General features: G+C 38.7%; 1 protein-coding gene across 6 annotated transcripts; it reads right to left on the bottom strand.

Moving 5' to 3' along the window:
* Positions 1-397: 397 nt before the first annotated feature.
* On the bottom strand, positions 398-26,928 carry rad23ab (RAD23 homolog A, nucleotide excision repair protein b). 6 transcript variants are annotated; one of them, XM_063500335.1, is made up of 11 exons: positions 26,726-26,928; positions 21,222-21,303; positions 14,671-14,750; positions 12,327-12,772; positions 11,565-11,611; positions 6,835-6,962; positions 6,639-6,759; positions 6,413-6,526; positions 5,775-5,832; positions 3,771-3,952; positions 3,353-3,494 (listed from the first exon to the last, which is right to left on the bottom strand). In XM_063500335.1, exons 1-11 carry the CDS (start codon positions 26,792-26,794, stop codon positions 3,451-3,453), a joined length of 1,371 nt encoding a protein of 456 aa, XP_063356405.1. In that variant the 5' UTR covers positions 26,795-26,928; the 3' UTR covers positions 3,353-3,450. The 6 variants fall into 6 exon arrangements, with proteins under 6 accessions (XP_063356403.1, XP_063356404.1, XP_063356407.1 ...); XM_063500333.1 differs by lacking the exons at positions 5,775-5,832; positions 6,413-6,526 and adding an exon at positions 398-2,848 and having other exon boundaries at positions 3,348-3,494; XM_063500334.1 differs by lacking the exons at positions 5,775-5,832; positions 6,413-6,526; positions 26,726-26,928 and adding exons at positions 398-2,848; positions 25,266-25,446 and having other exon boundaries at positions 3,348-3,494.
* Positions 26,929-27,205: the final 277 nt, after the last annotated feature.

Genomic DNA, 27,205 nt, shown 5'->3' with positions numbered 1-27,205 from the left:
TGAAGGCACAGCAGAAAAGCCTACCTCACCTGTGGCAAGAGGAACATGTATCAGCAGGACTCTCTTACGTAGAAATATGTTATTAATAATAATAATGTATATTTTATTGAAATTACTCCTCTGCATTTGACCCATTCACTTAGTGAAGCAGTGGGCAGCCACTAAGCAGGCGCACTGGGGAGCAGTGTGTAGGGACAGTACCTTGCTCATGGGGTACCTCAGTGGATTTGAAGCCCCGACCTTCCGATCATGGGGCGACCACTCTACCTTCTGAGCTATCCCTTGATAGATTAATCAGCAGATCAAAAAACCCAGAGGAGTGACACAGAAAATATGCAATGCCTGCTTGCAGTAATATAGTACACACAAAAATAACACTGATGACAAAACATCACTATTCATTTTTTAAAAGCCATTTAATATACACAATGCATAAACAAAACAAAAAAAACCCATCACAACTACTTCTCAACTCGCACATTTAAGGTTGGTAGTAATTCTTATAGACCCAAAAAAGAAAATAACAGACAAATTAACACCAGAGAGATGCCACAATGGCAATTTTATCAATCCTTAATCCAAAGGCATGCCATAAATAAAACTCTTTTGCAAGGAACAAGCTAAGGAGCATTTGTCACAGCAAAATACAATTTCTCGCTCACATAGTTTATCCCATTAACAACACTACAGAACAATTGTGTGTCTAAACACAAGCACACTGGATGCTGAAAAACGACTTAACATTCCAATTTCTTTTAGTCCACTTTTAAATGAACACTTTTTGTAAAATAAAATGTGGTGAAGTCTTTGACCGTAAGGCATGGAGGAACAGCAGCCTAACCCTTTTCCAGTTTCAAGATGCATAGAGGATGTGATATGAGAACACTGAACAGAAAATGATTGTTTAAAAGAAATTCATGGATTATTTGTTGACAGAAAGTTTCACATTTTCATATTTTTTTCCTTTATGGCTACATGAATAGTAATGTAAGGTCCAATCTAACAAAACTGGTAAAAAAAAAAAACTAGTTAAAACCTCCTAGAAGTTTATTCTATGCTGAAAAAGCACATAAACATAGTTTTCCCTGTAAACTTAACACAGTATAAACCTAAAAAGGCTTTCTTGTTGTCTTGGTGAATGACAACAAATGTAGTTAAGTGGGTAGTGAAGTTAACTGCTCTATTATATTAGACCAATGAATGCCTACAGTTTCTTATCATTTCTCCAATGTGAGAATGTCAAATTAAAACAGCAATCATTGAGAGTAAATAAAAAATAGGAGTCTCCCTTGGGTCAGCTGGGGAAAGTATCGTGTATATTTCTGTACTTTCAGGATTTGTCTGCTCTATGAATCATCCTTAAGTTTATTTTATTGACTGAAATTTGTAAATTAACCCTTGCCCCTAATAATACATAAAGTAAAATAGTACTTATCCAAACCATCAAGAAAAAATGTAACTAATAGATGCAGTTTGTACTAATAATGTAATGACACTAAAATAAAGTATCAAACTGCAGTGACTCAATCACACCATCACAACAAACTGAAAAAAACACCTTTAAGTCAAAATGCAGGGCACAAGAGCAGACTCAGGGAGGAGCTACTAAAACCTCAAATGCTTGGTGGAGAAGGAAGAGGAGAAGCAGCAACAGCAGACGACGAATTACATCACTGTTTCTTTATTTGCCTTATTATCATTATTATCAACTGTCCCCAGAGCTTTCCTTAACAAGGCAACAACAGTTTAACTGCACTTGTGTGAGTGATTCATTCTGACTTAACAGGTGTCTTGTGGAAAATGAGTTTCTTTAACCCTAATTGCAGGAACTCTTTGTGACATTATCAGATGTGCATTTTCAATGCAACAGACTGAGTAAGTCAGTCATCAAAAAGACAAAACTTTGAGATAGTCTCGACTTGTAAAAGATAGAGGACACTAACATTTCTACATTTAATTAAAATGTAAATGATCTCAATTAAAAACATTTTATCATTTCTCCTTTTTGGGGAACGGTTGAATAGGTGTCAACATTTCAACTATCCAGCTGTGAAATTCAGTCACCTTTTACACATCTACATGGTCAGACACCAATAGAAGAATTTGAAAGAATTTGCAAAGACTTTTTGCATGGACAAAAGAAGCAGCGGAAGTGACAGGATCCAAAATGAGCTTTGATCTAAATCAATAGTAGCTTCCAAGCAGTGAGGTCAACAGTTTTAGTCAAATGTTCAGGGAACTCCAACATGTAGGTTCGCATGTTGAAAATGCATTTTTTCTCATTTATTATATATTACCTTGCTTTACACATGTACAGTAGTTTAACATGTTCAACAGGCAGCCTGTGAGCTCACTGCAGAGGAAATCCTTTAACTTAAATCCTGCTGGCCTGTGATGTAGGCTGTTTGCAAATTTACTGGTGGGACTTCTGTCAGTGTGGTCACTCAATACAAGCATCAGCAGTAATGATGTAGTAGCAGTGAGGCAACGCTCAGTGGTAGCACCTATGATGATCATCATAGCTGAATGAAGAGTAGGCAGCGCAACTAACTTTGAACACCATGTCATCATTGTCATCATCATCATCATCATCGTCATTTAATGGCCACAGTCCCATGGTGTGAAAAGAAATATCCCCTTCCTCTCCTGCCCTTGTTTCTCCCTAGTAGACTTGCAGTGGTGTCATCCACTCTGCAGCCCTCTGTCGAGCAGTGATGAGCCCAGTGATGTGGGCTTACTCATCGTCCCATGTTTGCTGTAGCAGGAAGTTAGCAGCTAGATTCTCATTCTTCTCACAAGCAAAGTACGCCTGGATGACTAAACCTTCAGGGAATCCCAGTGCTTTTAACTGGAAAACAATGTCATTTACATTTTCAGTCCTCCTTTCACCTTATGAACAATTCAACAAGACTATTAAATGTAAAAACACACCTACTATAAAACATTCATGCTTGTGTTCCTGCATTTATGCATTCATTTGTTGTTTGAAAAATTACATGAAGAAAAACTATTAAGTATACATAACTGCTTGACTCTCTAACCAGCTGCCACAGAATTATCAAGAATATTGCAGAATACTGCCCTTCAAATTTGTATTTTTTCCAATGTGCATATTTAAGAATTTGTTTCATTAATGCTAACAGCAAAACATCAAGGATCCAGCAACATAATTTTCCATCACTGATGTTTCAACAAAAGTCATGGAAATTCAGTAGCAGGTTGTGTTCAGACGAATTTCCTTTCATATGTTTAAAAGAGAAAAATATTTGTTCCTAGGCTTGTGTAATTCTGCACAAATTGTGGAAATTTGGTGGAACTGACTGTGTCAATGTGACTGGCAAACTCACCCTCTCAATTGCCTCTTTCTCCTGTGGGGTGACCTGGATGTAGTTAGTGTGTGGTGACCCATGGGCATCAGCATCTTCTCCTCCTGTATCTCCAGCTTGTGGCTCATTCAGCATCTGTACAAAACGCTCCTGGTGCTCTGTGATTTGCTGCAAGTTACACAGTTGAACTGTATATCAACCACCCAGTTTAGGCAAACTACAGTGGACATGGTAAACAAGTTAGTATAGTCACTTGGGGGGATTTTACGTTGCATAAACATGTCAGAGAAATGTTTCCTGAAAAATACATTTACAGATTTATTTCTTTATTGTTCTTACTATTAGGAACAGTTCTTTGAGATACCTTAAACAGTCAAACAGAAATTATATTAGCAGACCCTGACAGAACGCCACTAGAGAACGGTGAGTTTTGTGGTGTGGTACCTGCAGCAGCTGTGGGTTGTCTCTCCCGAGCTGTTGCAGCAGGGCTGGCAGGAGGGCTGGGTTCTGCTGGATGATCTGTCTCATCTGCTGGAACTGAGGCTGGTTCCTCAGGAACTCCAGAGGGTTCCCTATGGAGCCAGACCCTCCTCCAGCAGTGACAGGCTGGCTGCTGGACACAGGCCCTGCTCAGGAGGGGACAAAATGTTAACTGTTGGTATTCAAGAAGAGATTACATTTTATAGGATACAATGTAAAGACAGTAAAACCAAACAGTGAAGTCTGTTCTGAGAGTGGCTTCATAGTTCTGTCTTGGTGCACGGTTTTGCTAAACCAGAAAGACTATCATGAGAAAATTTTGTTACTGCTCAGTGACAAAAATACTTATGAGGCCCTGAAACGAGACCCAGGAAGTGGTTAGGAAGAGGTTGATAAGATTGTCTGAAGCAGTTAGAACAAGACAACCATAGCTGTGTAGCTAGCCACAATGTAGCACATTATTATATACCAGCTAGCCCAAATTCAATAACCCTACGAACGTCACGACTGTTTAGTTTTCTGTCTTCCTTTATGTCAAAAGTGATAGCAGAGCTGTACGTTTTAATTTTTCAGAAATCCCTCAATCAGAACATGATATATCATCTTTAGATGGAAACTAGCCAGCTAACTCCTTGCTAACTTCATAAATTCTGTTTTCGTGGATGTCTGGATGTCAAACTTAATTGTTTCACCTGGTAGAGCAGCCACACTGATCATTTTATTAAAGATGAAAGAATTTTTCTGGCATCGTTGTATTTTTACTCAGTTGTATATAGCATTTGTATTCTATTTTTATCTTATTGTATATTTTATTCTATTTTATTCTACTGTATATAGTATTTTATTTTATTTTATTTTATTCTATTCTGTACAGTTGTGTACTGTATTTATTCTTATTTTATTTTATTCTAATTTTTGCTTCATAACTTTTGCACTGTCCACTTCCTGCTGTGACAAAACAAATTTCCCACGTGTGGGACTAATAAAGGTTATCTTATCTTATCTTAAACAGTTTGTAACTCTCAGTGATGCCGCAGTGTTCGTTTGACTTTGGGACCTGAAGCGGAGTTTGGACCCAGGAGCGGCTAATGACAACAGACTTAAAGACCGGATACCCAGGGGATGCTTCACCAAGTTTGTATGGTTTACATAAGATACATAAACAGGGTGTACCTTTAAGATCAATTGTCTGTATGGTCAACTCAGTCACCTATAACAACTCAAAGTTTCTGGTTTCGATCCTTAACCTGTTGGTAGGCAGCTCTGAACACCACATCCAGAACACCTTGAATTTTGTTAAGAAGGTGAGAGACGTCATTATGGAGGCAGATAAAATAATAGTGTTGTACGATGTTACATCTCTCTTCACTTGTGTTCCAGTCACTGAAGCAGTGGCGGTAGTTTGCAAGAGATAACAGGATGACACCAACCTGAGCAACAGGACCACTCTCAGCACCAACCAAGTCTGTTTGGTCTTGGATCTGAGTCTTAATTCCACCTATTTCACATACAAGGGTCAGTACTACAGGCAGAAACATGTGTGTGCCTTGGCTTCCCCAGTTTCACCCATTGTCCCCAACTTGTACATGGAAGAAGGGGAAAAGAGGGTTCTGTTATCCTACCCTGGAACACATCCACGTCATTGATTATGTGGATGACACCTGGATGAAAATCAAATCTCAGGACGTACCACAATTCAATAATCACGTGCGAACACATCAAATTCACCACGGAGGATATGACAGGCTAGCTGTGAGATTTCCATCTGTAATGGGGGACATTTAAACGTTGATGTGTACCGTAAACCAACGTATACAGATCAGTATTTAAGGTTTGACTCTCATCATCCACTGGAGGCAAAACTTGGTGTTTTTCTACATGATAAAGAAAAAGTCGCTGTGAAAAGAAAGAAATCTGTCAGCATGACTCTTTTGACTTAAATTGTAAGAAATAAATGTGTAAACTTACAGAAAAAGTTCTGGTAGCTCATTGGCCAGACTGTCCAGTGTTTTGGTGTGGGGTTTAACTGTAGTCATAAAAAACAGAAATTTCTGTAGTAGAAAGTGAAAAACAGAAAGTTTTCTGTCATATAATTGTTTATTTCTTGATTCCTTTGTGTAGTATGAATGGTCATAAGGGAGATTTTTATCAATAGGAAAAACTGTAAAACTTATGGAAATACAGTTAAAGATCCAATTTTATTAAACTGTTAAAAGTCCAGTTAAAAATCAAACAAGAAGAATTATAAATGGCTTCAAGTGTATATTCAGACCTGTGAGACTTCTTTAGACACTCAAAACACTGAGATATGGCTCTGTGGTACATGCAGACATTTCTGCATCTCTGCCATTCAAAGACGATTTGTATAAAGGACAAATTTGGACAAGCGAAATCCCATCTGGAGAAAAGTTTTATAGTCAGATGAGAAAAAATTATTTGCACACAATGACAAGAGGAGTTGGAGGAGTAAAAGTGAGACTTTCACACCTAAGAACACTGTACCGACTGTCAAGCACGGTGGTGGTCTTACCAAACTGTGGGAATGGTACTGGTACACAGCACGAAGTGGAAATAGTAAAAAAGTGAAATAATCTAAAAAGAAATACTTCCAAATTCTTCCTCTGGTGATGTTGAAGTTCCACTAGTGATAAAACGTTGATGGTGTGCAGAATTTTTGTGGACGTTGTGTAGCTTTAGACCACAGCTATTCCAGTTGTCATCTTGGCATAATTTCCGTGTGCCCAGGAAGTTCATGCGGAGGAAACAAGCTGTCTTGTTTAAAACAGAAAGTTAATGAGAAGTAAAAAATAAATAAATAAATTGGGCTCTTACTACTGGGGGGTGCTGGAGGCTGCTGTGGTGGTTCTTCTGTAGAAGGTGTAGAGGGGTTGGCTGGAGTACTATGTCTACTTGGCTGTGGATTGTGCAGATCACTAGCCCTTGCTGGAATACCCTGCAACACATGAACAGTTACTGTATAGTTTACAATGCAGCAGCAGCATGATTATGAAGCTGGTTAAACTCTCACCATGAGCAAGTACTCCACTGCTCTGTCTGGGTTGTTGTAACTGGCTCTTAGTGCAGCAACAACTTGCTCCCGCTCATATCCTATCGACATAATCTCTGACACCAGGTTTTCATATGCTGGTCCAGTCACTGTGGTAACAAAAAGAGAGGTTTTTAGGGGCAGGAAAGTTGACCTGAACCTAGATGAAGTGCGCAGGTTGTTTTTGTGTTATTTGGCACAGTAGTTATATCAATATAACTAAATACAGAATAGTGATACTTGAAAGTCTGTAAATCTGTAAATTAATAATTAATAAATGAAAACAGTCCTAGGTGACTTCCTTCTTGGGTTATCGCATTTGCAAGATATTCAGAAAACCTAACCTCTGGCCTTGAAATTCAAACTTGTCCAAGATTTCTAGTACTTGAACCTATGGTATAAATTTACATATTTTAATTTGCCTATTTCTCCAGTTATCATCTTCACAAACTTGTGCGTCCACGCTGCCTTTTTGTGCCTCCTCTTGTCTCTCTGCAACCTCAAAGAGATACAACCTCAAATATACAAAAGTTGGGATGTAATTTAAAATGCAAAATAAAGTGGAAAGCAATGATCTACTAATCTCAAAAACCCAGATTAGGGCTGCACAAGTCTTTGAATTTTAATCACGACTTCAATATTTTGGTTTCTCACAGTAGAACAAACTTGATCAAGCAATACTAAAAATAAAAGCTCCAATACCCCAGTGTTGTTTAAATCACTGCAGAACACATTTAACTTATTCTAACCAATGAAAACACAGACAGTGTAATTATTGTATGATGGCCAAGAAAAACAGTGCAGGGGTTGTTAACATGGCTCATCTAACAGCATCTATTAAAGTGAACCTGTACAATACGTCACAATATCCACAAATATGCACTGAAATCACCAAGGCAGTCACAAAAAGTCATATTCATTAAACATGGTGGGCAACAAAAGTTGTAGGAAAATGGTCAACACATTGAACAAAAGCTATGTTACCCTCTCTTGCAGCCATCTTTTCAAGTGGAAAAACCTCCCAATATTGTGGAAATTACGAACCATTTTCATTCAGTGGTTGGTTTGGTTGTACAGATTATTGCATATTATCTGAAAACTCAGAAATAATACTGATCCCACTTTGACCAGAACGAAGAACTGGAGTTTTGCCTGCTTTTTATGCAAAGTACACAGAACCATCAGCGCTGATTTTTTTTCTAATTGAATAATGTCATTCCAATTTAATCTTAGCTGTGGTACCAGGGAAGGTTTACTACCGTCACCACTAATATTTGCCCTATTTCAGTATGCTGACAACATTCTTCTAGCTTCAGTAATCCCCACACAGCAGCTTCTGAGATCTTGTTTATTACTGATTCCGGGGTAGCTCAGGATATGCAGCATGTCATCCACTATGTATGTAAAGTTGGTGGTTTGATCTCTAGCTGCTCTGGTCTGCGTGCCAAACGTCCTTTGGGAAAACCCTAAGCTGGTCTCCGATGCATCAGAGTATGAATGTGTGTGAATGTTAGATAGAAAGCACTTACACAGGAAAACGTGCTTGTGTGAACCAGTTCATTTTCCATTTGATTCATTCTCTGAAATTTCTGGTTGCATGATTAATTGGACTGTGTCAGAGGTCATGCCACTACCAGCACAGCAAATGTATGTCATCAAGTGTGACATCAGTTAACCAGGTTTATTAAAAAATATATGCAAACCAAAATCCCCACTGTTATTCAGGCTATTCAATCAGCCATTCAAAACTTGGCTAATATGCATACATCTCTGTTGGGTAAGATCAGTCAGGGCGGGATGGCTGTTTCTCCCAGAATGCATCTTATTATACAGTGGCTTGCAAAAGTATCCGGCCCCCTTGAACTTTTCCACATTTTGTCACATTGCAGCCACAAACATGAATCAATTTTATTGGAATTCCACGTGAAAGACCAATACAAAGTGGTGTACACGTGAGAAGTGGAACGAAAATCATACATGATTCCAAACATTTTTTACAAATAAATAACTGAAAAGTGGGGTGTGCGTAATTATTCAGCCCCCTGAGTCAATACTTTGTAGAACCACCTTTTGCTGCAATTACAGCTGCCAGTCTTTTAGGGTATGTCTCTACCAGAGACTGAAATTCTTGCCCATTCTTCTTTGCGAAACAGCTTCACAACTGTCCTGTGACGGCCTCAGAGGTTGTCTAAGAGAATATTGGGGGCAACAACACCATGAAGTCCAAAAAACACACCAGACAGGCCAGGGATAAAGTTATTGAGAAATTTAAAGTAGGCTTAGGCTACAAAAAGATTTCCCAAGCCTTGAACATCCCACGGAGCACTGTTCAAGCGATCATTCAGAAATGGAAGGAGTATGGCGCAACTGTAAACCTACCAAGACAAGGCCGTCCACCTAAACCCACAGGCCGAACAAGGAGAGCGCTGATCAGAAATGCAGCCAAGAGGCCCATGGTGACTCTGGACGAGCTGCAGAGATCTACAGCTCAGGTGGGGGAATCTGTCCATAGGACAACTATTAGTCGTGCACTGCACAAAGTTGGCCTTTATGGAAGAGTGGCAAGAAGAAAGCCATTGTTAACAGAAAACCATAAGAAGTCCCATTTGCAGTTTGCCATAAGCCATGTGGGGGACACAGCAAACATGTGGAAGAAGGTGCTCTGGTCAGATGAGACCAAAATGGAACTTTTTGGACAAAAAGCAAAACGCTATGTGTGGCGGAAAACTAACACTGCACATCACTCTGAACACACCATCCCCACTGTCAAATATGGTGGTGGCAGCATCATGCTCTGGGGGTGCTTCTCTTCAGCAGGGACAGGGAAGCTGGTCAGAGTTGATGGGAAGATGGATGGAGCCAAATACAGGGCAATCTTGGAAGAAAACCTCTTGGAGTCTGCAAAAGACTTGAGACTGGGGCGGAGGTTCACCTTCCAGCAGGACAACGACCCTAAACATAAAGCCAGGGCAACAAAGGAATGGTTTAAAACAAAACATATCCATGTGTTAGAATGGCCCAGTCAAAGTCCAGATCTAAATCCAATCCAGAATCTGTGGCAAGATCTGAAAACTGCTGTTCACAAACACTGTCCATCTAATCTGACTGAGCTGGAGCTGTTTTGCAAAGAAGAATGGGCAAGAATTTCAGTCTCTAGATGTGCAAAGCTGGTAGAGACATACCCTGAAAGACTGGCAGCTGTAATTGCAGCAAAAGGTAGTTCTACAAAGTATTGACTCAGGGGGCTGAATAATTACGCACACCCCACTTTGCAGTTATTTATTTGTAAAAAATGTTTAGAATCATGTATGATTTTCGTTCCACTTCTCACGTCTACACCACTTTGTATTGGTCTTTCACGTGGAATTCCAATAAAATTGATTCATGTTTGTCGCTGTAATGTGACAAAATGTGGAAAAGTTCAAGGGGGCCGAATACTTTTGCAAGCCACTGTATCTATATGTTAATCAGTAAAATACTAGTATAGAAATATGTGTCGACAAAAAACAAAAACAAAAAAACAAGATTTTACTAAATAATTTTAAAATAGTTTATGTATGAGTACCATTTATGGACCTTATCAAAGATATTGGCTGAAGAGGATGCTGATAACCCAACATAAAAAAAGACACACAAATGGATGAATGAGAAAGAAATTACAAGCCTGGGAGTGATGTCCTATCGTTTTGCTTTTTGTGATTAGTGACTGTTAGTCTTTGTTCTTTGGTTTACTATTAAAGACAGAAAACACTTTGAAGAACATATTTTTTTAAAAAGAGAAAAAAGAAGCATTACATCTTTCCACCTGTTGTGATCATTTCTGATAAAACAGCAAACAGTGGACAGATCAACTGAAAGAACATCTCCATGATGTCAGGTCAGCTAGATGATACAAACTTTCAGATACTGTTCATTTGCTGTAGAAGGTTTTTAGGACTGCAACTTCTTCTTTTGTTCTCCACTTTCCAGTGAGATATGAAACATTTTTGACTAAGAAAACACCTTATTCGTGCAAAAATACTTGCATATGGTTATAGTTTTGCCATCTTTGGATTTTTTTCATACATTCAGCTAAAAAAAATGGGAACAAATTTTGTGGGGGGTTTTGAGAGGCTGCAAGTAACAAAGCGCCTAAATATATAATTTAAGATTTGTTTTTTGTTGTGTGTTATGTCTTGACACAACTGTGGATCATCAGTTGAGTTATGACCCATAGGTCAGAGTTAAGAGACAAACAAAAAGATCTGGACTTAAACTGAGTAAGAAAGTAGCCAATGTCTAAAGAAAAACAGTCTCACTCATTGGAAGCAAAACAGGAATAAATGAGATGTAGCACCTGACTTTTGCACAGTACTGTACATCATCATAGGGGCTTTGGCTCAGGAGCAGGTTGTCTACTAATCAGGAGGTTGGTGGCTCGTTCGTATCTTGCCAAAGTATTGCAGTGGGCAAGATACATTTCCACTCAAGCTTGGGGAAAAAAATGCTGTCAACTACTGGCTAAAACTGAACTCCATTTCTGTATCTGTTTAAATGCTGAATTTATTCAATAGAAACTACTGTTCTAATTTCCTTACTATCTCCATGCTGTAATATAGAAAATGTTTACTGTATCAGTCGCACTCTAATGATTAAAACAAAAAGCACCATATAATTAGTACATTAGTATTTTACTATTTATGACAAAGAAAAGAATAATCACTGATAATTACCCAGTATTGATGCTGCTTCTTCAAGAAGACCCAGTTCATCAGCGAGGCTGAGAGAGATGAACAAACAATAAAAACATGATAGAAATGTTCATTCTAAAGAACCAGGATTTAGGCTAAGAACCAGATAAAAATAGAAATCAAGATAAGAAGTGTTCCTTGCTCTATATTGAGGCACTATGCTATAACTTAAATGCTTATATCCACTATTGAGGTTCTCTTCCTGCATAAGATGACTGTTTTTGTGAACTGCCACAATATAAATAAAACTGAACTGAGTGCCAGTAATATACTAAAACTAAAAAAAGGAAATAACATACATCATGTTCAGTTCCTCACTACAGCCACAGCACTAACATGGCCAGAATGAATGAAACACTGATTAAACAATGAAAATGAATCAATATTCACCGTGTTCATCAAGGTTGTGTTGTTTTATGATCAACCTACAGCAGCACACTTACGCTTGAAGAAAAAACTGCCAACCTGTGTCACTGCAACTACTACTCAGCTTCACTATACGAAGAAAAGTACTGGGCCACCTACGCATTACATCTAAAGTTGTAATTATCCATGCTCTCACACAAGGCACAAAATGACCTTGATTCTTTGAAGGTGACAAGACATGCAGAAAGTAATTAGAGCTTCTTCAATATATAACCATCTAAACTAGAATAATATGAGCTTACCTACCCATTTTACAACTTCTTATGATATTTCTTGATCAAACAAACTGCCACAGTTTACATAAAACTATTATCCAACCTTGAAGCAGAGGACAGGACTGGTGCTGTGCCAGATGGTTCATTCTCTGGGTCTTCCCTCAGCTCTTCTTCTGACTGGGCAGCAGGGGTGGGGCTATCTGTAGGGACTAACTCAGGGGCCTCCTGTACAGCTTCAGGAGCTGTGGAAGAGGCAACAGTGGCTGTGGATCCAGAGGCCAGAGCTGATTCTGAGTGTGAGTCCAAGGTGGGTTTTGCTGTTGCGCCAACAGAAGCCACAGTGGTGTTTTCTTGAACAGAGGGCGGGGCTTCCGAGGGAGGCACTGACTGTGAGGCGGGTACAGCAGCAGACACTGTGTGTGTTGGTGTGGAGGGCACCTGTTTTGGGCCAGAGGCTGGTGCTGGGGCTGCAGCTGAGGGTGGCACTGGAGTTGCAGCTGGCGTGGGAACTGAGTGAGTGGCTGCTTCAGCAGGAGAGGTTGGTTTGGGCTAAAATGACATTTGAGAGCTGATTATTAGTGGTGTTGCTAAGATAGTCAAACAAACACACAGAAGCACTTCATTGGTTTTTTTTTTTTCAGGCAAACAGCCAGTGTACAACACTGATGGCATACAAAACCTCCCCCAAAAAAACACAAGACATGGTGAAAAATGTAACTAAAACAGAATCAGTTAGGATGCAACCCTGTTAAACTACCCCAAGAAACATTTCCATGTGAGCCCACAGTGGACAAGTGTGGATTAGTCCATGCCCATCATGGTTTTCTCTAGGCAACGTAGAGTGGGCTTTCCCATAGAAAACCCATATACTTCAAAGGGCAGAACTTCCCTTTATTTATAATAAGTAAATGTGACTACTATGGAGAAGATTAAACTATAGAACATTATTACACTTTCAGAAATATGACTCTGAGAGAAAGTGACTCATTGAATTCTAATATATTTGTAAGTTTGCTCTCTTACAAAGAAATTAATTTTTGTGCCAATTTATTTTAATTGTGAGAGACAGGATATTAAATATACATTAAAAAACATATTACGTCAAAGTTATAAATTGTTGTGCATGTCATTGAGGGAAATAAATCTTTGATCTCCTACAACCGAGCCAGAATTCTGGCTCCCACGGATTGGTCACAACCAATCAGTCAATTTAATCAACTACAGATACTCCTGCACTCAACTCATTAAGTATATAAAGCACACCTGTCCACAGAATAACTTCTTTCCATTATAACCTCTCCACACCATGGATAAGACCAATGACCTCTTAAAGGACGTCACAGAGAAGACTGTAGGCTTGGGAGAAAGTGCTGTGGTCAGATGGAACAGAAATTGATCTCTTTAGCATCAACTTGACCCACTGTGGAGAAAGAGAGGTGCTAGTGTATGACCCAAAGAAAATCAGCCCACAGCCAAGCACAAAGGTATGTATTGTAAACTCTTGGATGAGAACCCCCCTCTACCAGAACACTGATGATGAGTGTTGACTTAGTATTATAGCATGGCAATGACCCAAACCATACCACCAAGGCAACAAATGAGTGCCTAAAAAAGAAGCACATTAAGATGAGGGATTGGCTAGCCAGCCTCCAGACCTCAGTCCTAGAAGATCTGTGGAGGGAGCTGAAAGCTTTGTGTTGAGGCAAGCAGCAGGCAAGGAATCTACATGATTTAGAGAGTTTCTGTGAAGAGGAGTGGGACAAAATTCCACATATAACAACTGTCACCACTGTGCTCGCCAAGTTGGTCATGTTTTGCTCGGGGATCAAATACTTACTTCACTCAATGACATGCAAAAGAACTAATAACTTTTTTGTAATGCTTCGCAGGTAAGACAGAACAGCTTGTGAGCAAAAAGTCTGTAAAATAGAAAGTGGGGCATATAAAACTAGTTTTCAGAGATATTCAAGGATATGAAAAATATGTTATTAGAAATTTTTGCAGATATTAAAACTTCACTAGAAGAACCAAAGGTGTGAAAAAATGTATACCAATTAAATAGATTCAGGAAAAATTAACTTTTAGGGTTCTAACAGAGGCTTAGTGCCGAAATACAGGGATATGATAGCAGTATTGGTAATACATGGCAGGCAAAGAGTTAAGCACACTAGTTTAAAAGTCTTCAGGAGAACTTTGTTGTGCACAACTTTAACTGGACAAGGATTGCAATAAATAACTGTGATAGTGTTAAGAATTGATGCTTAGTGTATAATAGTGTATTGATATCGTTTTTATGGAGGAAGTGCACAGAACCAATATAGTCACCCTGGCAGCGTTCATAAGCTATAGTAAAACTGAGTAAATAAAAAACAAGCAAGCTCACAGCAACAAAGTTGTGTGTATAACATGACTGTCTAAAGAAGAAACCAATGCGCAGAGACACTAACCTTGGTAACCATGACCACCACAAAGTTCTTCTCATCGATTTTGTACTCTTTCAGTGGGATATCATCGTTTAAGATTTTGCCTGTGACATTCACACAGAAACAGCAAGTGACAAAAGATATGACAGAATTATTGAACACTGACTATGAAACAGATTTATAGGCTGTAACCTTTACATATAGGATGTATAGAAAATATAAACGTAGCCAATGTGAAATCAATCACTGGTTTAGGAAGTCCCATCAAAAAGCTTTGAGCTGAGCATTTTCACTGTTGCTATTTCAGAGACATCACACACTCATAGTGTGATCCATCAATCTCCAAGGCAAGCAACTGCAAGTGGCATCATCCTTCTTATATAATTTACGAAACGTTTTACGAAACAAAAAGTTTTATGCACTTCTACAATGGCTTCCCTTTTTAAAACTGCAAGATACACTTAAGTTTCTTTTAAAATGTTATTAACATGGTTATGAATAAGTTATTAGGCACTTTTGCATTTCAAAACTCTGTTTCCTGCTTTCCTTGCATTTTGCTTATTTGGCTCTGGTTTCTGCTTATTACATAAAAACTACCACAGTTGTTTCCGGTCAATAATAACACACCTTTAAACTACCAAAGGTAATTGAGTGGTAATAACACATTATTAATGCTTGTTTCTGACTTGTTACCCTACTATTGCCACTTTCTTACAGAGCTGTGTTTCCACATTATTACCCCCAGTTTTGGGCCATTATTATCCATTTACATAAATTTCAGTGTAATATTACTCAACTGTAACCACTGTTGCTACCACAATATTACTTTAGTATTAAGTGGTTATTACTTTGGTAATTGAATGGTAATAACTTAGAACTTACCACATTATTATGTTCTGTTCCTCCGTGTTATCCTACTAAACTATTACAAGGCTGTAATAGAAAGCGCTACCAATATGTTTTTCTGGAATGTCATATCTTGGGTCAAGCTTTTTAACAAGCTGCTTAAAGCCCTTATCATGTAACTGCATCAGTAATAAGCTAATAATTGTTTTCACATCTGAAATAACCTGTGACCAAATGTTTAAGGACCCTCCCGAGCCCAGTCAGACAGAGATCTCTGAGCTATGCCTTAAAAAGCAATCTAGCTGGATATCTAGACTGATATTGACTAGGTCATGTTTTAGGAAAGAAAGGACACCACATTGAATGGTACAAATGAGAATTATCATCCTACTAATGGGTGAATTCTAAAACACCTTGAAACTCCCAGAAAAAAAAAGGTGGCAGGCTAGTCCATTTTGCAGAAATTTCACTGCAGTAATTCAAAGTAGTACTCCATAGTTTGTATGTCCCCCACCCGCTTGCCTGACAAGGTAGGGGCACTCTCCTAGTGAAACGATGGGTGGTGTCTTAAGAGGATTTATTCCCAGATCAGGACCAGGGCATCACTGAGCTCATGGACAGTCTGAGGTGCAACCTGGTGCTGCAACCTCCTGGAACTGCATCCTCTCATAATATGAGGCCACAAACTGTCACGCACCGGGAGGAGTCTGGACCCAGTGTGCTAGCGTAGTGTCTGACAGGACAAAGACAGGCTGTAGAAGAGAGCCAGAGAGTAATATTTTCTTCTTCTTTTTTGAGTGAATCCAAGTGAATTACTTTAATTTCTCTGGGAGTCACAATAAAAATTCTACTTTTACATTCAGAGTCTTTTGGCCCATATCAGCACCTAATAAGCTCAGACAAATATATGATACTGAACTCACTTTAAGAATAATCAGTATGTGCAGTTTGCTATGTGATCATGAAACTGATCGGAAATAACTAAACTAATCAAAATGTGTGGCTTTTATTTATTATCATCATAGGTTTTCTCTAACTGATAACTCTCAAATGTGTAGTTTGAAGAAACTTTTAATAACTCCTTTAACATGTTAAGAAGGAAACCTTTGATGATGGAGATGACTGGTTTCATGAAACAGGCAAGATCGATGACTGTAAAAAAGATGGACAACGTGGCACCTCCACCCCAAATGTCAACTATTTGTGACAGCCTTTTGGCTGTCTTACAACAGTGTTGGCATGAGAATAATTAGTACTAAGAACAGAAATAAAAATAATCAAATCTGTTTTTTGTGGTTCATTCATTCATCTAATTAGTTTTGGATTAATGTTTGGGTAACGCTAATAGAAGTCTATCAATGTCAAAAATTTTGTCAGTGTGATTTCACGTTTATGTTTGATTAAAATCCAATAGGGCATGAGATGTTTATGTTAAAACTGCTGCAGTGTTGTCAAATTATAGGACATGAATGTGCTTATTAATACTAGGGTGACTGTGACTTTGCTCATTTTTATTAATAAATAATATTTTTTCCACTGTGCTATCTTGCACCGGTTTCTCTTTTTTGGTAATGACTTTTCTTCATTTGGAGAAAAACATTTCAAATGATGCTGAGGAATTGTGCTGTATCATACAAAACAACTGTGTAGTTTTGGATATATGCACCTCTACATACCCAGGTGTTGCTGTAACCCACTTACTTGGCACACAACAAATACTTTACCTTGGAATAAAGATAAAAGAAGAAAAAAAAACTTGTGAATATTATAGAAGTAACACATTTAATTATTTACAGGAATATAATGTGTAATACTGCATTGCAAGAGATCAGCTCAAAGAATTAATTACTTCTTTATCTTCTTTCTGTGGCAGCAATGGAAGGCTTATCAGGCTATAGATGACAAACCAGGCTGCAGAAGCAGCAACGCCTCTGTATGAGCAGGCTGTAGCACCATGACATCAACAACACTGGACATAAAACCTGCTTTCATTCTATCCTGTACTGTCATCAATAGAAAAGTTAGGAAAATATAACATTTGAAGACAATGTCAGAAAATAACATGAAAATGTGCTATTATTACTACTGTTTATATGGCCGTTATTAGGGGTGCTCTGATGAAAAAGGGTCTAAACCTGCCTATGCTAACAACCACGTTGTTATAATTACAAAAACACATCGCAACATCTTATTGTTCTACAACATTTAACATCACTCTTTAGCTCCTGTTAATTCATTTGCTAGACTAGCCGTTAGCATACGCACTGTGTTAGAGGCATGTTGCTATCTAGTTAGCAATGCTACACACCTGTTACTACTGCACACTCCACAGAGGCCCAGAGTTACTGTTCATACCATAATTATCTGGAAATTAACTGTTGCCCTGAGATTTTACATAAGACCAAAGATAATATAAAAATGACGTTTTAAACAGTTTTAGATCAATTACACTCACAGAGCACTCTCATACATGGTAACATGGAAACTTTAAATGAAATGTTAGATTTAAAAGCACAGCAGCAGAAGGCGGTGTCATTTTTCTATTTATTTATTAGAATCATCAACAGATACATTCACCCTGGGGGAAAACCAGTGACCAGCAGGACCACAGCTGTCCTTTGACAGATGTTCTGTTTAACTACTGAGAAAGACGTCATTTCAGGAACATCGGGAAGACTGAAGCTCATCGCAGGGATCAAGCAGGACTCACACTGTTTACCAGCAGCGCCCTCAGAGGGAAATCTTCAGACCTCCACCTTAAGCCCATCCCAGAAAATGTACAAACCCAGCACTTAATGAACAGTGTGACAGCAACATTTGCTTTGTGTGATGTCAGAAGTACTGCACATCATCCTCATATAAAGAGGCTCTGGACTCACATGATCAGGTTATATTCAGTCCTGTAGCTAGTTATATATTTAAAATATATATGATCCTCTCTGATTATTCTAGTATGAATGACTCAATTACAAATAACACACACAGTGTGAAAGAACTGCAGATTAACCTTTTAGTTTAACATACAAGTGACGACCTTTGACCTTCATCAGGTTGTATTTAATGCTGTCAGAGAGAATCTCATGTCCTCTTCATGCAGCTGACTACAGTCAGTCTTTTAAACAAATGTTGTGAAGGTTTGAGAGCAGCAGCTTTCTGAAACACCAAATTGAGGTACTGTTTAAGCTGATATATAGCATGGACGATTAACCACTTTTTTTCTTTAACTTTATCAATAAAACAGCTGCAGCTTTCACTGAAAGCACACAATATGGTGCTTTAGCCTTTGCACTTTTTTCATCAGTTAATGTTGGAGTTACTCCAAAGCGTGAATCATAGGATGATCTGTCTGCTGTCACTGGGTGGTGCTGAGGTCAAATCTGAGGGCAGCTCCTGTAATCACAAAGAGAACAGAATCAACACAAACCGTAAAATGTTCATCCCTCAAATCTGAAATAAATCTGATCCTTTCCTGTCCTCACACACTTCAGGATCTGCAGTTCTACACTTACATTATTTCAGTTCTACAGTTCTGCTGACATTAGCTTTTTATTTACAAAAAAAGCTTACAGTTTAATGTTTACCTTTGAGTTGTTGGTGGTTTTTAAATTGTGATTTCCAAACATGAGATGATGGAGCAGCTTTCCAGTCCTGGTGCATCGTGGTCAGCTGCAGGAAAACAGACAAACATATGGACGTATCATCACCAGTGTTTGAGCTGCTGCCTGAGTATTGTAAGCTGTAACTGTGAGAACATTTTCAGTCCTCTGCAATTCGCCTACAGTTAAAATTGTGCTAATGACGAGTTATTGAACTGCAAGGTTTTTGTAAATTCCGTGTTACTGTCCTTACAGATGTGGCTAGAGAGAGAAAACATGCTGCTGTTTGCACATGTTTAATAATCAGCTCTACACAGAGCTGAAGGACAGTCCAGCCTGTTGTTTTTCCAATCTTAACACACATTAGTTAGTGACTGAACAGGCCGGTGACTTTTCTCTGTTTCTCATGTAACTGGTTTCAGCGCCTCAACTTCAGCTGCAGGTCTGAACATCCTTTAGTTCAGTACAGTCAGAGCAGCTGAGCAAATGTCTGAACTACAGCACTGACTTTAATGAACATTCAAGCTCAAAGTGTCGGCTCTCAGTTTCTTTAGTCAGTTCATTCATGTGCACAGATTAACTGATGAACACCGCTTTCCCTGACAGCCGACTGCTCATCGTAGCTAGCTAGCCAAGGACATAGTTGCTAAATAGCTGACAAACACACATTTAACTTACCGAAAAAGTACGCCAGGGCCTCGGGTCCTTCTGTCGGTTAATCCAGTTTACTGCAGAACACCTCACGCTGTCAGTTTGAAACAGTCCATTGTGGTTTTGGAAAGTAAACGCTGGACCTCCTCTCAGGGTCCTGATCCTCCATTCCCAAACAGAAATGTGCAAGTTTCTCCGTGACTGCAGCTGCCAGTCAAAGCTGTTATGATGACCCCAATTCAACAGCATTATGGTAGTATTCAAACTCAAACTTATGAGACTTATGCTCACCTTTAATTCCAGTTGTGACATTTAAATTTTTCTAATATTTAATCTGGGGCAGCATCTTGTGTGGTGGTTAGCACTGTCGCCTCACACCAAGAAGTTTGTGGGTTCAAATCTACCATGTGTCCGATGCCTTTCTGTGTGGGGTGCTCCCCCGTGTTTTCTCCCTGGGTCCTCCTCTCACAGTCCAAAGACATGCACTAAGTGGGGTTAGGTTAGCTGGTCATTTTAAATAGGTGCAAATGTCAGTGCAAGTGGTTGTCTGTCTCTCTGTGTTGGCCCTGCAGCAGACCGTCCAGAGTGTACCCTGCCTCTTGCCCTATGGTAGCTGGGATAAGCTCCAGCACCCCCGCGACCCTGAATAGATAAGCAGAAGAGGACGGATGGATGGATGGATGAATACGTTTAATCTGTTCAGAACATGTATTATTCCATATAGCAATGAGAAATTTTTTCTGCAGAGAAAGTACTTTTAGATTTAATACTTTAAGTTAAATTTTCCAATAATAAACAGTTTAGTGTGTTAAAGCAGTTTTACTTTCTGTTTTTTTTCCAATGTATTTTTTGTGGCTTTTACCCTTTATTGTGTTCGGACAGTGGAGAGAAGACAGGAAAGCTGGGGTTAGAGAACAAATAGAAGCAATAGCAGATTGAAGCCTGGACCTCTGCTTTAGTCTTACAGCATATGGAAAACCTGCTCAGCCCACTGAGTTATATTAAAATCCTTCAGTCAGGAAGTTGAACATAGTGACATTCGAGTAGTGTACAAGAGAAGACAACAATTTTTGTAGTTTTAATATATACTGCAACAAACATATAAGGCTTTCTTCTGAAATGTATAAAGATGGCAGTCTTCATTTCAATTATATCTCGACTGCTTGCTGTGGCGGTCTCTACTAAAACTTAGGCACATATTTTACTTAGGTATTGTCACTTGTCCCTCAGACAATATTTTAAGATCAGATCACAGCGGGAGAGGTCGTGAAGTGGAAAACCGCTTAAATGCCACATTTTTTGCAGCTTATCCACCTCTACCACAGCTGTTCTATTCAATTTAATTACTGTTTGCAGTCTGCATTTCCCAAATTAATTATACTGGGTAAATTATTATTACTATTTATTTTTTTGAGGTAATGACACGAGAAACAACGTCTGATTAAAACACAGCTATTATTTTCTCTTAACCTTCAAGCTTACCTGCATAGATGAGTTTCTGTCCCACTGAAGGAAATGCATCTTTACCTCTGTGCTCTTCTATTTTCTCCTTCAGGGCTTTCACCTGTCAAACATATCAAGAAATATTAGGTGGAATGAACTTTTCTTACTATCCTTTGTCTGACAGATCCATTTGTCTGCACTCACTGTCTCACGTCAAAGTGATTATTTGTGATTATCAAGATAACTGAAAATGTAACTATTTATAATGAAACCACACTTAAGAGTTTGATTGTTGCTTTTATAATTCCAGTTATGCCATTTTGCCACAACACTGCCTAATATGTTTTGACAGTTTAACTGCATACATCTGTCACAAAAAACAAAGCTGTTCATTGTTTTTACATGCCATATTAAAATCAGAGTTTTTAAAGAAAACATTTTCCAAATTGAAAAATAAATAATGGACTGGTTCTTATATAGCGCTTTTCTACTCTTCTGAGCACTCAAAGCGCTTTATACAACTGTAATAAATAATCACAAGTACAGTGATGTTAAATACAATTACTTTGACTTTTTGGGAGATTTTCTTACTTTAACCGGAGACACAAAGTGTTGCTGTATTATATCTCCTGGTTCTCATGAGGATTTCTAATTAGAATATTGTTGTAAGTTGATATGAATTAATTTATGCCTTTTATTAGTCTGTAAATTCTTTTTAACAGCTGCACCTCTTTGCATGTTAAACTATGATCCCCTGGGTCCTCCTGTACTAGCCTGCTCTCTCCCTCTCTGTCTGTATGTGTGTTTTGTCTTCCAATGGCTTGTTCCAGAAAGCATCTCCTTCCCCGCGCCCCTCGACCCTCCTGATGAGGCACACCTGGCAGCTGTTGGCTAATTAACCCTCCGGGTCCAGGGTTTAATTGGCCGTTTTTCGCTACTTTTGATTTTGCCTTTGTATTTCACCTTTAAAACTTGCCTTGTTTGATATCATTCTTTTCAGCACAACCTCACATGTCTGCATTTAGAGTTATTCTTTTATATTAAGATACCGTGTTAACACAATTGATCTAAAATTACACAAAAATCATAAAATCGAAGTTAGAAAAAGTTATATTTTTTACTGTAAAAACCACAAACAATGTTTAATATTTAAATGCAAATATAAATTGTAAATTTAAAAAGCTAATGCCTCGGGGGGTTTCTTTGTACAACCATTTAAAACTACTACTAAAATTAAAATTACAAAACAATTAGGTGTCACAATAAGATGCCACACAAATTCTTTGTGCCGCTCCAAAAATAGTTTCTGTTCACCACAAGACAGCAGACAAATCACAGGGATAACCTGCAGGCCTGACATCACTACTGTTGCCATTTTTACCGTTTCTTCCCGCACTAGATGTGATGATAGTGTTCAGAAAAAAACATGACGTATATTTCTTATCATAACTCTGGTTTTACGTAGCCTATCAACACAATGTTAAAACTGGTACATAGTTTGAAGTCCACACTTTCAACACAAGTTTCAGTATCAGAATACTTTATTAATCCCTAATAAAATTTAGTGGTTAAGTTGCTCCAAGACAATAACAGTAACAGACTGAACTATATTAAATAATACAATACATACAAAATTTTCAAAATATACAAATAGCTCAATTATATTACAGAGGTGAAATATATATAACTGACAGTTTACTGTAAACTAGTTATTTGTTATTTTTCACTTTAGAGAACGTGCAAACCAACCCCAGCTCCCACAGTTCCACCGCACAGCCTGTCAGGACAGACAGCATGGTCACAGCAGCCTACATCAAAACACCCCCTCTGCCCCTCCTCTGCAGGATGGCAACCAGACCATGGTAGTGGGCTCACCCCCTGTTCTGCTCACTCAAATCGGAACAGGGGGTGACGCCATTCAGTGTGATTCCCCCAAGGCCCTATATGTATGTGTTACCGTGCCTGCAATCACCCACCACCCTGGCAACACACCAACCAGGACCCAAGCCCCCCAGGCCCAGCCAAAACCCCAGCCCGGTGGCGGAGAACCCCCAAAACCCTCCAGTTCATAAGGAGAGTCTTCTTGGCGATGCATAGGGTGGTGAGAGCCATGTGAACTGTATTTATCTCTGTAGTGCCACAAAAGTAACACATCATCTGCATAAAGACTGATTTTATGTTCTACGTTCTTGCATTTTATACTCTCGATCACTATAGCCTGGTTTTAGTAGGAGACTAATGTTGGGAGAATTCATATTTGGTGGTAGTCTGCCATTTTCCTTGATTTCCCGCAACATTCTGTGGAATACTGGTGCCAGAATTCTCTACTTGAAATCCATCTGGACCTGGAGCCTTACTATTGGGCACACTTTTCAGGGCTTTCTGGAGTTCACCTGATGTCAGCGGTGAAGCCAGTGCTATTGCTTGACTGTCTGATCATTTCAGAAAGATTATGTTGTCAAGAAATGGATCGATTTCATTTTTTGATGGGTTCATCTGTTGGTAATATGAAGTTTTGTAAAATTTCCTGAAAGTGTTGTTTATTCTTTCAGGGTCATATACAGTGTTGGGAAGGTTACTTTTAAAATGTATTCCATTACAGATTACAGAATACATGCCCCAAAATGTATTCTGTAACGTATTCCGTTACGTTACTCAATGAGAGTAACGTATTCTGAATACTTTGGATTACTTAATATATTATCATGCGTTTTCCAACTACATGAATGTGATTTATTACTATTACTGAAGGTCTGCGGCTCCGAACCATAGTAAAGGGACCTCTGGCTAATACCTCGGGTTCCGTGTTGTCTGGGTCAACTTTGCTTGCGAGAGACAAAGAGAGGCGTTGAAAGGCTGCTCCAACGGAACTTATTGTTTCGGAGGAAAACAGGAACGCAGTGTACAGTCGAGTCTTAATAGCTTACTTACAACTGGGCTGTCAGGCACTCTTCTTGGCTGCAGTGGTTATTATATTTACATGCTTCCAGCTCCCGTTTCTGCTCGATGACAACTCGTACTTTTCCACTCTCCTTTTTCTCCCTTCTGGCGCTCACAGACACATAACGGGTATGGCAGTCCACTCTCCCTGCAGCACGGACTACACTGCCCATGAGGCTACATTCTTTAGGGCTATGTCTGTAGCATTCTGCCCATTAGCGTAGCACAACAACAACAACAAAAAGGCCTCTCTCACCCAGGAAACAAACAGTCGCAGAGAGAGCGTCACCCTGTAACCATGGCAACCGTAACGCTGCTGCCTGCAACAACAGAACAAACAAAACCCAAACAGTCCTGACCCGCGACAATATGAAACAGGAAAGTACCGCCGTGTAATCCATTTATTTCAACAAAGTAACTGTATTCTGAATACCACATTTTTAAACGGTAACTGTAACAGAATACAGTTACTCATATTTTGTATTTTAAATACGTAACGGCGGTACATGTATTCCGTTACTCCCCAACACTGTTCATATGTTCCCAGATAAGTCTTTAACGGCACCTATAGTCATTTTTCTTTATTTAGTTTTAACTGGTTAGCCAGAAATCGACCTGAATTGTTACCATGCTCAAACTTTTGCAAGCAGTCTTTGTAGTAAGAATTGAATTTTTTTTATTGAAAATTTCATTTAATTCTAGTTTTGTTTATGTATTTTTTTCAGAATTTTCCTGTTCCTGGGAGAACACTTCTACGATTTGATTATTTCTTCTAATTCCTGAATATGTTTGCTTTCTCTTTTCTTTTTATGTGATGAGAATTAAATTATTTTACCTCTCATCACAGCTTTTCCTGCTTCCCAGAAAACAGATGCTGATGTGTCAGGCAGGTCATTACAGTCTAAATATAAAGCTCAATGTTTTTTAAATATTTAATAAAATCTTCATCTTTAAGCAATGATGTATTTAATCTCCAGTTTTTACTTGGTGGAATGATTTTCTTACTTATTAGAATTAAAGATACAGGAGCATCTCAGTGCATCTCAGTGTCTGAAATGTCACTTTACAGTGAGCTGCTGACTAGGAAATAATAGAAACGAGAGTAGAAGTGATGGACATGTGAGAATAAAGTATAATTCTTACGGTTAGGGTGGAGGGAACGCCATGCATCGCAAAGTCTGAAATTGATCATGTACTGTTTAACTATATTTGTGGACAGCCAATTGCGCTGAGTTCCTGCTGAATTCAGCTGTCCATTTCTTCATTTAGTCCAAAGTTGAGGTCGCCCCCAAGAACAAGTAAGCAATCTAGGAAGAGTGCTGTAAAAAAAAACGTGGAAGAATGAGCAGCCATGTACACTTACAATACAGAACTTTTTGTTAAGTATGGATAATTTAATAATTAGAATTCTTCCCTCTGGATCTATAACTGTGAGTACTGTGAAATTAATATTTTTATGTGTTAAAATCGCTACATTCCTCTGCCTAGAGCTATAGCAGGCTGAGAACACATTAGGAAACAAAGGTGTTTTAAGTTCACAGCTGGTTAAATATCTTTACCCTCTTTTCTCTGGAGCCAGCTCAATGCACATTCCACGTGACAAACCTTATGGCAATCAAGCGCACCAGTATAACAAAAGGTCCACTTGGGAAAATAAATGTGTTGGGTGAAATTTCCATTTTAAAAATAGTAATGAATTGAGCAAGTTTACATTTTTAAAATGACTTAACAGTTACATAAAAAGCTATAAGCTCATTATATAGCTCATGGTATACTTTTACATCAGTATATATTTGCATAACCAACTGATAAGAAGACATGTAGAAAAGAACTAAACACCAAACACTGTGTAATGCCAATGATTGTTACAGTCCCTGCCATTAACATGACACAATACTTAAAACGTTATTAAAAACGTTATTAGTTTAATAAACATAATTTAATTTGATGAACTATTATTTGATGAGGAAACCTTTTTTTTTAATTTACTTTTTTTTTTTCAATCTAACAGATTTAACGATCAGCCATCCCAGTGTTACATTTGCGAACAGGCTTAAAATACTGCACCGTCATTCATGGTGATATACTGAAACAAGTCCGAGTGAAACAGTGTCAAGTGAAATAACAAAACAAACATATTTCCGGTCTGTTATTTCAACCTACACACATGCTGCTTATTCACTGCATAACATCACAACGTAACCCAGTGAATACGCAAACACCATCCATGAGTAAACTGCAGATCTTCCATTCATGCAGCTTCTTCCGCATGGTTGTGGTGGGGATGGAGCCTACTTTTCGATAGTGTTTTATTCTTTTATTTTGAAGGAAAATGTGCTCTATTCCTGTCTTTCCTGCGCTATAGTACCTTATGTGAACTCTGCGATACTGCAGAACTGATAACTTGTCTGGAAGCATTTTTGTCACATCGACGTAATGTTATTTATTTTGGGGGGTTTTGTAATAAAAAAAATAACTGATTTATCTCAATTTAAACACCCTTTACTATGGCAATTTCCCCACACCGGGTAAAATTCCCGCATGCCTCAGCCAGCCCCCCGAGCCCGACCATGTTTACTTCGGCCCCGTTAACTTCTACTCACCGTCAGTTCTGGGTCTATTTCGATTCTGAACGTCTGCTGCTGGAGTGTCTTCAGTGTTATAGTTAGCATCTTTCCGGTGGTTCTCGGACAACAGTGGACTCGGTAGAATTTCTCAACAGTAGCAGCTCTTTTTTTGTCAGTATTTTTCCGGCTCTGTATATATGTGTGACTCAGCTGTCTTAGTGCCGCTGAGCATGCTGGCCACCCACGCCATCTACTGCTGGAGTCACAGTATGACATGCTGCTGACTTCACATCCTGTCGGAAATACCCAACTCTAAGCACAAAAATATTTACAATGATTATAATTCAATTAAATTCAGTTTAAATCACAACACAGCTACCTCAAGGAGATTAGAATTTTTTAATTAGAGCCTCCAAATGTAACTCACAAATAGTCCCTTTAGTACAGCATGTCAGGGATTAGAGCTATCAATGCAACTATTTTGTTTTTGTTTATTCAAAGCTCCGCCTGTCAAAC

This window comes from Pelmatolapia mariae, linkage group LG17 (assembly GCF_036321145.2).
Source record: "Pelmatolapia mariae isolate MD_Pm_ZW linkage group LG17, Pm_UMD_F_2, whole genome shotgun sequence".
NCBI lineage: Eukaryota > Metazoa > Chordata > Actinopteri > Cichliformes > Cichlidae > Pelmatolapia > Pelmatolapia mariae.
This window is presented reverse-complemented; position numbering and strand designations above follow the sequence as displayed.

Excerpts from the sequence above, each read along its gene's own strand:
- rad23ab (XM_063500333.1), bottom strand. The coding sequence starts at position 26,794 with ATGCTAACTATAACACTGAAGACACTCCAGCAGCAGACGTTCAGAATC. Across the intron at positions 11,612-12,326 it reads GTCCTGTCCTCTGCTTCAAG|CCTCGCTGATGAACTGGGTC; the intron begins GTTGGATAATAG and ends CATCTCTCTCAG. Across the intron at positions 6,963-11,564 it reads AGAAGCAGCATCAATACTGG|TGACTGGACCAGCATATGAA; the intron begins GTAATTATCAGT and ends TTGTTACCACAG.